The sequence below is a fragment of the Phragmites australis genome, chromosome 16 (genome assembly GCF_958298935.1).
Source record: "Phragmites australis chromosome 16, lpPhrAust1.1, whole genome shotgun sequence".
NCBI classification, from domain to species: Eukaryota; Viridiplantae; Streptophyta; class Magnoliopsida; order Poales; family Poaceae; genus Phragmites; species Phragmites australis.
In genome coordinates, this window is record NC_084936.1 from 30087918 (window position 1) to 30100566 (window position 12649).

At 42.7% G+C, this 12649-nt stretch overlaps 1 protein-coding gene and 1 pseudogene across 1 annotated transcript; one reads left to right on the forward strand and one right to left on the reverse strand.

Moving 5' to 3' along the window:
• Window positions 1-2307: 2307 nt before the first annotated feature.
• LOC133895561 (uncharacterized) lies at window positions 2308-8248 on the reverse strand. The gene is made up of 12 exons (XM_062335975.1): window positions 7905-8248; window positions 6389-6503; window positions 6260-6298; window positions 5672-5722; window positions 5311-5430; window positions 4639-4784; window positions 4354-4501; window positions 3873-3956; window positions 3672-3787; window positions 3439-3497; window positions 3255-3345; window positions 2308-3167 (listed from the first exon to the last, which is right to left on the reverse strand). The coding sequence occupies exons 2-12, from the start codon at window positions 6489-6491 to the stop codon at window positions 2940-2942; spliced, it is 1185 nt and encodes a 394-aa protein (XP_062191959.1). The 5' UTR covers window positions 6492-6503; window positions 7905-8248; the 3' UTR covers window positions 2308-2939.
• A 2069-nt stretch (window positions 8249-10317) lies between these two features.
• On the forward strand, window positions 10318-11626 carry LOC133895241 (uncharacterized; annotated as a pseudogene).
• The last annotated feature ends 1023 nt before the right edge of the window (window positions 11627-12649 follow it).

The following is a 12649-nucleotide window of genomic DNA, read 5'->3' on the forward strand; positions in this document are numbered from 1 at the left end:
TTCTTAAGCTTTGTTGTGATGTACATGTTGGAAAGACATGTGTTTCGATCTTGGGTACAAAACACGTGTCGGGACTATCAGGATGATATTCTGGTTAATTATCGAGGTTGTGATTATGAATAATGATACTCCTTGTGATTAATTAGAATATTATTTGGACGGTCCTCACAACACGGTAGTCGGCAGGGGCTCATATGAGGTTGGCGGTAGTAGGGACCTGACGGGGACCAATCTTCAGCGTCAGCAGCAGGGAGTTCACTTCAGCGATGAACGGTGAACTCGAACGGCAACCGAGGTTCTGTCAGGCTCCTCTCCTCTTCACAGCGGGTGGCAACTAGGGTGACATGGCCTTCAGGCCCCTTCTCTCCATCCGCGGGGGGCGATGTCATTGGAGGCGGCGACCAATGCTCCACCCCCATCTCCCCTAGCAGCAGGGCCTCGACCTTGTACCTCTTGTCCCCGCCGAGGTCGCCCCCACACGTCATACACATGCGTATGGCACCTCACTGCCGGTCTCCTCCCCCACCGCACAGCCCCCGCCCTGCTCTACGAGGGAAGCCCGTCGTGCGGGCCACACCACCACGGCGTCGGCCTCGCTGGCCACTACGCTCGCTTCCATCATGGTCAACTTCGACGAGGATGCCTTCACCATGTGCTCCGAGTACCTCTTTGAGCAGATGGGCCGGTCCCACTTTGCACAACAACGATGGATGGCGAGGGTGGCGCTGGAGGGCGAGCGACCAGGCACGAAACCGGGATAGCAGGGTGGGCGGGAGGGCGAGGGCGGGAAGACAGGTGTGGGAGGGAGGCCGAGTGCGGGACGTGATAGGTAGTCAACTCCACCTCCTTAAAAGTACAGAGCGGAAGGGGTGGGATAAGGGATCGGTAAAGACTGGGGTGGGATAGGGGTCTGTTGGAGAATAATTTTAGCCTATAATCCTTAAATTTAGTCATAGAGAGTTAAATAGAGATGCTCTTAGAGATACTCTAAGAGAATTTAAGACTCTAAAACTCATTTTTTTCACCATATAACCTAGGGCTACGTAAATCCTAACATACTCCTTTAAAGAAACTCACTTTTTCACCGTATAACATAGGACTGAAAATAATATTAGAAATTAGTCCATCATATAAGAAGAATATTATTGAATTTTTTTTTCCAGATTTTTAGGATTTTATTTGAGGCATGTTAGGAATTATAAAAGTAGTCTTTTTTTAATTTTAGTTTAAGTCTACACTATCTTTTTAGGCGAATCTAATTAAAATAGGTTGTACATGAATTATTAAACACGTACAATTTTTTTAGGATTTTTATAGAAATATAAGAGCACTTTTTGGTGAATTTAGTTAAAAAATAGTTTTTCGTGAAATTAGTGCACAATTCTTGTAATTTTGTGTTGCTAGACATAATACTTGTAGTTTTGTGTAATTTTTTTTTAGAGACAGAATTCTCAGTAATATTTGGTATGCTCACCTCAATAGCTATAGAATACCCCTGAATCTCGTTGTTGAGGTGCAAGCAAGACCAACATGAGGTGAGCATGGATTCCTCTCTGTATTTTCCAGAGGACGTCTGGCAAGTCGACCATCATTTCTAGAAGTCTCCATGGTCATCTCTTCTAGTTCTGAAGAGGTTATTATCGTGCCATTGAACATTAACTAGCAACTCATAATATGTAAGGTGAAGGAAAATTGTCAGAAAGCAGAAACTAAAAGTGGAACAGATAGAGAATATGAACAGCATAGAACCTTCAAGTGATTTGGCATAGAAAACCCGGAAAAATGCTCGCAAGATCTCAGGAACCCCCATCCCTTTGCCTTTAGATGGTTTGGCTTTCCTGTTTCCGTTCTTCGTATTTAGCAATACAAGCAGACAGAATGTTCTTATCGTACTGAAGCTACAGCAGAACTTGCTGTTACTTTGACTTGATTATAGATATTTCAGATATTGGAAATAATCAATATGTAAAATAGTTGGAAAACTACCAACACTAATTATCCTGAAGACGATAACAATGCTGGTATTTTTAATGTTCATTCAAGCTTGGCTAGGCACTATTTGCGATCCTAGTCCAACATGAACAGATGACTTGGACTTGAGCATGAGGTCTTCTGCTGTGTTAGAGAAGTTGACAGTAAACAACTATCCAATTTCAAGGTGTACCAGTCAAACTCTACCTGTAGATTTTGTTCTAAGTCGCTAGACTGTACAGGAACTTAACAAAGTGGATTTCATAATCAGCTGGATCTCTTATTCTACAATGTGGTAGACACAGACTTCTGTAATTTCTGCTCTGTCAGAAAATATGCCCATAAGCCAGTTTCAAATACTTTCACAAAAACAATGAAATTTCTTGGTATTCCTTTTACTAAATATTACAAAGAAAACATAAAAAAATAATTGAATTGAAGGATGAACAAAGTTAGATGTAAATAACTTCCTAACCACATACTTTATGACAAAAGAAGTTTTAGTACAGCTACAACTGAACATGTCTTCAGATTTTTGGATAATGATGCCTTCCCCATATCTCAAGATTCTTCCAATATAATGGGTCTTGCTCTGCCATATCTATCCTAATATGCACCTGAACAATGCATGTTCAATAACAAGTAGCATGGGCCAGTCTTTCAAGAATCAATGCTGGTCTGTCAAAACCCAATTGCTCAGGGGCAAGGGGAGGGGGGGGGGGGGGACAAGGGCGCTAAGACTAAACAAACTAATAATCCAAGGGAAGAAAATGCATAGGATGGTAAGTAGAATAAGAATGTATCACTCCATGAGTGCATTTCTTCTGAAGCATCACTAAATGGTGAGGGCGCTCACTGTAAGCAAGAGGTGCTAGTCAGTCTAGTACTGTTAACAAGCTTAGCTCCTCAATGACACTGCCTGCCCCTGTCTGTCTGCTGGATCAATGGAGTAAGTAGAATGGAGACTTTCACTTGAACATGGAGACGTCAAACACACGGGCGGAGCCATCAGTTGAGACGGAGACGATGGAGTTGCCGTCCGCCGAGACAGCCAGCGACTGCACAACATCGGCGTGGCCACTCAAGGTCCTGGCAAAGTCGCCGGAGAGGCTGTCCCAGATGCGCATCTTGCCGTCGATGCATCCTGACACCACGTACCTTGAGTTGCCCAGCCATGCCAGGCATGTTACGCCCTCCTACCATGATGAGTTCACCACACATGACAACAACCCAGCAAAATGAATAAAGCGAGTGCAGCCAGAGAGAATAAACTAATGCCTCACATTATGCTCGCAAGTGCATCGACTTGACTGATGAGCAAGGTCCCAGATGATGAGCTTTTGGTCCATGCTCCCCGTAGCCGCCCAGTTGTAACTGCAGACAAACACAAAGCACATGCATTCGGGTGATAGTGATACACTGCACAACAAATTCACCATTCACAACGCGATGTGAGACAGACAGTACCTCGATGAGATGCCAACGCACTCAACAGAATTGGTGTGACCAACTAATGAACCAACGACCTGCGAGACAAAGTTAATTCTTATTTATTAGACACATTTATACCCACAAACAACATTTGATTGCCTCTTTGTAACCCAACAATTCATCAGCGCTCATGGATGTTCCTTTCCAATTTAAAAAGGGTGCAAAACAACAGAGGTGGAAGACTAATTTGAATTATAACATTCGCATACCTGGCCTGAGTTTACATTCACGATGTGCACAGAATTGTCCTTTGAGCCACTAACAATTGTTTGGGAATCCAAAGTAATCGATAAGCATGTCAATCCATCGGTGTGATAGCCATGGCCTATAATGGGGGAAACAAAAGATCAAATATTGATGTGCATGGTTGACTCAGCAGGTCTAAAATAATTATATGGTTGATAATATACCTCGAACAACATGTCTGCTTTGTGCAGTTTTTGGGTCCCATATCCTCAATGATGCATCATCGGATCCAGTACAAATAAGTTTACCTTCAAATGGAACATATAATTTCAGAGCATTTGTACAATTATATATTGTTTCAATAACACTTATAATCGAGGATCACCATTTCCAGTTTCAAATAGATTGAATTTAGAGATTCTAACTGTTTAAGTTAGTGGCAGCTGGCAGGCCTGAGCATGGTAATGTGAATAAACCACCATCCATATTTTCTCTCAAAACTTAACTGATATGAAAAAAAACTCCTCCATAGGGACCACTGAACAAATATGGTAATGCACAGGGGCAAAAATTTCATGCTGAAGCACTCCAAGTAAATTGATGGCACAGATCATTCAGCAGACTGGTTTAGGCCTAACTACATAGGTGACTTATCACAGTATCATAAATAAGCAAATGCATAACAATCCAGCAATGTAATGGTACCATCTGGAGTAAAATCGCCACACGTCACTGTGCTACTGTGACCAGAAAAGGTATTCAGAATGGCATTATGGTCAGCATTCCACATCCATACATTACAGTCTTCTGATCCTGCAATAATCAAATGTCCTCGTGGATGCCATTTAAGCCACTACAAAACCACCAAACACGTCAGTTACACTATGGGACAAATCATCAAGTGGTGATGTATTTTGTGACGAGAAAACAAAGGTTTTGCAACATAAACAAGTTCAGTTACATGAATGAAATAGACCAGAACCATCTCACCTCGAAACCTGATCCAGAACCCTCAAGGGTTCCCTGAAGAGTTCGTGTAGCTGTATTCCATACATTTATCTGCCCATCAAAACTTCCACAAGCCAACAAATTCCCATCCGAACTGAAAGCTATTGTACCGACAGTGTCACTATGCCCTGTATTGGCAACAGCTATTGCGTGAGTTTCCTGAATACAATTCCAAGCATGCATCAACAATGTGGGCGAATACTATATAAGCAGAGGCCAACAAAGAGGCCAACAAAAAGATGCAAAAGAAAGAAGAGCCGTAACGTCGCAAAAAAGAATTAAAACCATGGAGAACATGAAAAAAATCACAAACTTCTTTGCTGCAAGATATCGAATACAAAAAAAAAAAACATACAAGTATCACCATTGCTGACATGGATAAGAATGAAAGTAATTTCATGTAAAATTCCGAGTACTGAGTGAAGAAAACCACACGACTACTTTACATGAGACCAATAGAAAAACAATTGTGATGCACAGTTAATTGTAAATATGCTATGTGTAAATGAATTCAATAGAATCAAAAGTATGCGTGCTTCACAGATACAAGAAATGGAAGCATCTGTAGGACTTGCAGAGATCTCAAGCTACTACAGAGATATTCCTATGAATAATTCACGCAAAACATAAAAAAGGCAAGAAATCAAACCATACCGGTCAGCTCCAAAGCACCCTCTGCTGATCCAATCCTCCACAGGAAACCTCTGTCATCTTTGCCTCCAGAAGCCACAAGTGATGCATCTGTCGGGCTGCACGCAACAGCATAGACCTCATCTGTACACAGAAAAGGAAAAGAGGAATAAAAAGTATTAGAATAGCTATTATAGAAAGCCACTGGGATGTGTAGGATTAAAGTAGGTAACACAGAATTTGCAGTCGAAACTATGAAGGGTGCATCCAACTTTGTCAGTGTAGACTGAAGAACATTGCACCATAGTTACGCAGAAACAAAGCACTAAGTTGATCAGCTCCACAAGAACTGGTAATTTTTCATTTATCTTGTGCTAGAACTTGCCTTTATGACCATGAAATGTGTATGTAGAATCGTCAATCTCTTCTGTATTAACTGAAACAATTATTAAAAAAAGATAAGAGAAACAGTAACCATTAGATTGCATTCACGATGCATTTCAAAAGATTTAGAATGTGCATCATGAAGAAAATGAGCAACTGAAGCGCAGGATCTAGGTTTACTAATGAAAAGTTCAGGAGTACAAGAGCCAACATTCTTCAGAGTGCAGACGAAACTAGCAGCAGCAATATACTAAAGAAAAGAAGTCAAAGAGAGGTAAATATGGTAGTATTTAACAATACGCAGAATTTACATTTATCGAATGTATGACATTCAGAAAGATCCCTGCTGACCTCCACAACAACCACATGAAGCATGCGCACTTGCAAGCAACATAATACTAAAACTGGAAAAATACTAGAGAGGATGTGCTGCTTGATCAAATATTACTAAAGAGTCCAAAGGAATGTATATCCTCTGTACGACTAGCAAATGAAACCACCAGAAAGAACAGAGGAAGGAACTAATAGCTGAAAGCAGCTACTCCGTGCTATTATTAAGTAGCAGCAAGTATGAGGGTCGGCACCGTACCCATCCCGTCATCATCATCCTCATCGCGGTCAGGGAGATCTGAAGAAGGCAATCAATAATCAGCAGCAAGCAAGCAAGAGATGGAGGAGGAGCGATTGGAAGGGGGCTTCGGCTAGTAGCAGCCAGCACCTTCGTCATCGATGGTAATCTCGTGGATGATGTCCTCCTCGTTGATGTAGACCTCCTCCTCACCGTCGGAGCCTTGGCCGGTTACCTCGCCTGAGATACTCATCGTCTTCGGAGCCTTTTGATGTAATAATATGCACATAAAAAACATATACAATCTAAAAGAAATATACAGTCTAAAAGGCAATTATCAGTGCAAAACTGTATCAATCTAAAAGGCAGGAATTGCACGAAGTGTGGGAGAAAGATTGTCACTTTCAAAATAATTTTTCCTCTCCAAAATCATATATAGAGGAAAAAAATTCAAAAGAACAAAGTGCACCAGTGCTTCATTAAACACACTTGAAGGAAAAATAAAATTAATTGGTCTCTGGATGTCAATTTCTTCAATCTTTCTCCATAACACCTATGATCCAAGCAGTCTTAATTGTTGCAATAGATGGACTAGCTGTTTTACTCATTGAACTGTGAAGTTTTGTGTGTCCTTATTAATTTGAATAAAATGAGGCATAATATGTATCTCATATTATGGAGACAATAGTTCTAACAAATTTGTTGGCTGATGGAGATTGAAACCAGCTTCCATTCTCAGATACTATTTCCTATGTTTCCAGAAAGGGTCGCTTTTCCTAGTGTTGAATCCAATACTATATAATCTTCCACTGGACTAAAATAACTAAGGAAAAAGGAGAACCTTTCTACATCTGTTATCTATATTCTAAGTGGGATTACTACAGACAACACAGCTGTTTTAGTGGCAACTGATGATAAGTACAGCTGGGAGCGTGCAACTTACTGTCTACAGATTTCGAGAATCAAAACTAGGTATTGCACATGCTGACCTTCATCTTTGAACATAATTTTACACTTAACATTCAAATCATATCAAGATTCTATCAGCATGCAAAAACACGAGTTGTGTCTCAGAAATTGTTTTCCACCATTTTATTATGATCGCATAAAATACTTCCTGATTGAACAAACAAATACAATACGCCATATAAAAATTATTTGCACATGCTGACAAAAACATCACTTAGCTTTGTTCTTGTCAGCATGTTGTATTTTCTTGATTCACGGTAAAAAAAGAATGAAAGCATGGAGTTCTATCAGCATGCAAAATCAAGAAAGAGTGCGACTCCAAAATTGACTCTGTTAAAAAAAAAATCTGCTAACTAGATCTACCTAACGAGCGATGCACAGCGGTTCCAGGCGGAGGGCAGGTGAATGATTAACAATTGAGGAACAGGACAGCAGAAATAACAGTTCCTAACAGAGGGCAGTAGGGGGTTAGATTTATTCAGAGAAATAACAGTACCCTATACGAGAGAGCATGCTCTTACGGTTCAAAAAGAGGAATCGACAAACAATCTGACGGAACACGGTAGCAGTCAAACAATTGAATCCTAATTATACTGTGCAGAGAAGATGCTTAAAGACTTACATGTTTAAGCGCTAACAAGATATCAATGTGACAGAACACACTACACAGAAGCAGTCAAGAAATTAAATCCGGCACCTGTTGACTGTTGTTGGCGTACTCGTAGAGGCGGCGACGACCCGCGGCTGGAGGTTCTCTCCAAGAGCTCGATCTTTCGCGATTTGCCAGAGGGGGCGGTGCGGACGGCCGACGACGAGGCCGGAAGGGGCGGCGTGGATGGCAAGGCCGAAGCGGCAGCGGCGAGCTGGCGAATGAGATTTGGGAAGGACGAAATGACGAACGGACTAGGGTTTTGAGTTTTTACGGCGGCGGCGGAGTGCGGGAGTGGACGTCTGGCCGAGTGGGGGCGACTGGCGAAGTGTTGGGCTGGGTGAATGTCAAAGTTCGGTACCCGATCCCCTAGACTTGGTGGGAATTTAGCATCCGAACGCCATCCCTAGAGTCTGGACTTGTGCGGTGTTTGGATAGCTTTTAGGTTTAGGATAGGGATATGACATGGGATATAAAGAGGTAGGTTTAGGTTAGAGATATGATACTCCAGTTCATTTTCCTTGTTTGATCTATATTAGGTTTAAAAGGATATAGATTTTTATGACAAAAATGTTTTTCACGAAATTAAAGGGAAATTGTTAGTGCTAATTAATTAGCATCAATCAATACAACAGAAATAGCTTAATGTTCAAATGATCCTTCCTCCTCCCTTAATCCAAGGGACAAGTCACAGTAACGAGTGAATGAAAAAGAAAAAAAAGGAAGGAAAGCAATGTCAAAGAAGGAAGCGGAAAACATTGATCCAATAAAATGGATCTCTCGGGTGGCTTGGAATCTCTCCCAGGGGTGATCTTAGGGGCACGAGCACCATCTCTCACATATGTTGATCGTTAAGCGCTACAGGCCTTGAGCGCTCCAGGCGGTGGATGGCGAGCGCATTCAAGCAATGTTGCAAGTGGCGACGGGGAAGATGGTAGAAGAGGGAAGGCAGTCAGCAGCGTGAGCAGTGAGTGCAGCTAACTGCATATTTAGAGCACCCCTTCAGATGAGCGATGCACAGAGGCTCCAGGCGAAGGGCAGGTGATGTCCAACCGTTGTATCCCTCTCCAAACCCACCTCCTCCACCAAGATATAATGGCTGGGATATGAGGCATCTGTATCCCTTCCCCCACCCTCTCCATATCCCTATCCTAAAACCAAACATGGGTTAGATTACATCCCAGATCTCATATCCCATTCCCACCCCCTATTTTCCATCATCCAAACACTACCTTGGAGGATAAAGACTCAGGGTTAGGGATATATATGTGGTTTAACTGGGCTGCATATTAGTATATTGGTCACGAGTTATACTTATGTCTTTGGTAGACTTGCTAAGTTGATAAACTCAAATAAAATCGTAACACTCATTAAGAGTATGTTTCTTTTAGTTTTAGATTCTGAAAAACTACTTTTTAAAGTTAAGCTAAAATAAATAAGTAGATTGTGTAATATGCTTTTCAAAATATAAGCTCATTTTTTACCACAATTTACAAGCTTTCTCACACCAGCTTTTTATAGATTGTGACTATAGAAAAAATAAAAGTGCCCACACAAGCATAAGGTAATTAACCACTAATGCCATTACTAGTCTCAAACCGAACCCTCAACCTTTTACCATCTAGTTTTTTAAAATTTACGATCTAGAAGCTGCTTTTCAGAATTATAAACTAAAACAAATATGCTCTAACTCGAGCTTTATCTAGTTCGAACTTGTGAGGCTCACGAGCCTCGGTCGAAACTCGAGATTGGCTCATTTTGAAATCGAGTCGAGCATAGAACGAGTCAAACTTAAATAGCTCACGAGCTTCGGGCTTTTTTTACAACCCTAGAGTCAGGTGAAAATATGGTTCATGGAAGACTCTAAATTTTCGAAGGAGTTGTTGGAAGTTCTGCGAATCTCTCCTTGGGAAATTAAATTAATAGAATCATGAGCTTAATTAATTAATTTATTAGCAGATGAATAAATAGATTTACCATGAAATAAAAATGAAATTATTCTTGCTATAAAAAGTCTAGTATTTCATCTCCCTTACCATTCCATAACTACAAGAATGTGGCGCGATTTCAATCCTCGTCAATTTCTATTATTATTAATCATAGACAAGGAAAAGATGGACATATTCCTCAATTAAAGCGTGTTTTATCAGGGCTTGATCTTTCACCATGCGTGTACCGACGTTTCTTGCATTTCCCCTGCCTATAGGCTGCAACTATGTTTCGCCCTGCCTGCAGTCTGCAGTTGAGCGCCAACGATGTTGGGTGGTTGCAAATGCATGCTCGTTTCGGCAGCAGACTGTGCCGGTTGTGTTCGGAGTACAACGCCGAGTATCCCGGCCCAGTTCTGGATTTTTTTTTAATCTTCGAAAACACTATTTATCTGTTGACAGAAAAATGAATGAGAAAGATCCGTGCTGTCTTCTTCCCCGTGTCTGCTCCGGTGAACTTGTCTTCTCCAGCAATGACTAGAGTTAGGGTTACAGGTTCGGTTTAGAGTTTCGGAATTCGGGGGGATTTGTGATCCCCGAATTTAGAGAGAAGCCCCAGGGAGGTTGCTGGCCCGGCGGTGGAGGTGGTCACTGGGGCAGGGCGGCGAGGCGGCGGAGGAACAACGGTTGGGCGGGGATGACGGCGGGGGTGTCGTGATCGTAGTGGTTAGCAACGGTGGCAGTTGAGGACGGTGGATCCAGAGGCGAGGGTGCCACCGGAGCCAGGCGGGGAGGCGGTGGTGGTGGGAGAGCGCAAGGAGGAGAAGCTGTGGCAACGGAGGAGAGAGAGGGGCAGCGGAGGAGGGCGGGTCGCGCCGGCGACGGTGAGGTAGAGGGCGGTGGAGGCCGCGCACGGGGTGGGTGGGGAGGCAGTAGGGGAGTGGATAAGGTGGGAAGGCGGCGGAGTGGATGAGGCTTGAGAGCTGAGAGGAGTTAGAAGAGGTGAGGGATGGATCTAAACAATGAGGCTCATCTGACGGTCCAAAATTTAAAAGATTTGGCCTATCTAAATAACAACTAATCATTCCCTTCAATCTTTTTTAAATTAGTTTTGCCGGACATGCCCATCATGCACGACCTCCGAAGCTTCAACTACATCAACGACAAGGGCTTCAACGACAGCGGCGCGAGTAGCAGCAGGCCGGGGCAAAAGAGGTGAGGTGGGGGCCAGGGGGACGGATAATTCTGAGAACTAAAAAATTACAAATTATCGTTTGCATCCATATAAAGAGGTCGTTGCTTTGTGTATATGTTGCATGCAGAGGAGGACCGACACCATCCTCACGCTGTTGACGGACGGTGACTGCCTCAAGGAGGTGCAACGCAAGGCCATCAGGGTCTCACACAAGGTGCAGCCCGATGTTATCGTCCTCCCCGTCCTTCGCCTCCTCCTCTTCCCGGACCTCACACACCTGGTCCTTCGGCTCCTCCCACTACTCCAACAGCCCCACCATGTGCCTCACCTGCGTCTCCAATGCCGACTACCGTCACTACAAGAAATGCAACGCCTACACGTCCGACGACGATTGGAACAAGACCAAGTGGCCGGCAACGGTGGACGAGCACCACCACGACAACAATGACCAAGACGACAACGGCCACCAGCTAATCGACGACGCCTGGGACGACTCTTCCTCCGGCTCATGGCCAGCCAGGTTGTACTCCACCATGCTCGGACTCAGCGCCACCTCCATCAGCAGGGCGTCCGGCTTCCAGAGTTTATCGCAACCCGAGCGAAGGACAAACAAGAAGCTCCAGCCTCAGCTTTCCTCCGATTATTGAGTGAAAGATGGGTCATTTTTTTTTTCTCTAGCTTATATATTTTGCTTCCAATAAACACAAAAGAAACTTTACTTCCGAAGATCAAATAGATCGCTGTAGTCAGGATAGAAGGCAACCAATATAACATATATGAAAAACCATAGCAAGCACTGCACTGCACTCCATTGACTGACTACTAGATCCAACCACGCAAACTGTGGAATCAAATTGAACATCCGATGAAATTAAACAAATTAAAAAGTACCACAAGAGCAACCAAACATACTACATAAACAAATAGAAAATCACAAACATTAATTCTTCTTGTTTTTCACGCAACAATACATATGCACTAGGGAAACAAACAACCTCATACAAGAACCTGTCGAAAGAGACCAGCCAGATGAATCCAAAATATATGGGTCTCGTTCAGCACATAGCTAATGTACAAAAATGCACAAAGACATCCCTAGCTGATACAATAGTTTTGTGTTCGTGCATTAACTACATGCGACCAATCACTTACGTACACAAGTTAAAACATTAAATTGGTTAAGGATAGTTAGTAGGAAATTTCCAACAAAGTTGCTTCATGCTTCCCTGTACTTAGTCAGGTCGAAGGTAAGAGTTCTCGAGCAACTGCATATCAGATTTGAGAGTTAGGTAATGTGCAGGGTTGGTGGTTTGGAAGGTGTAAGCTTATATGTTAGGTGTTCTTGTTTATGGTGGGACAAATCGACATCCTCGCACATATGCCTTATGGGCCTTAATAGGTTCAATCTAATCTGGACTGAGATGTCACAGGTCTAATCCCCCAAACTTTTAGTTTACATTCTTGGCCCTTTGAGTTAAAATGCATATTCAGGGGTTGTGTGGAACTACTGCACAAATTCATGGGACCGGAGAGTTAAACTACTAATTCATTAGGCTAGTTGAGACAACCACTCAAGGAGCTGAGGAATTAAACCGTAAGTTAAAGGGGCTAGATGAAAAAACTACGCAAGTTCAGGGCATAAGATGCTACTTTTTCATTGCTTTCAAGTG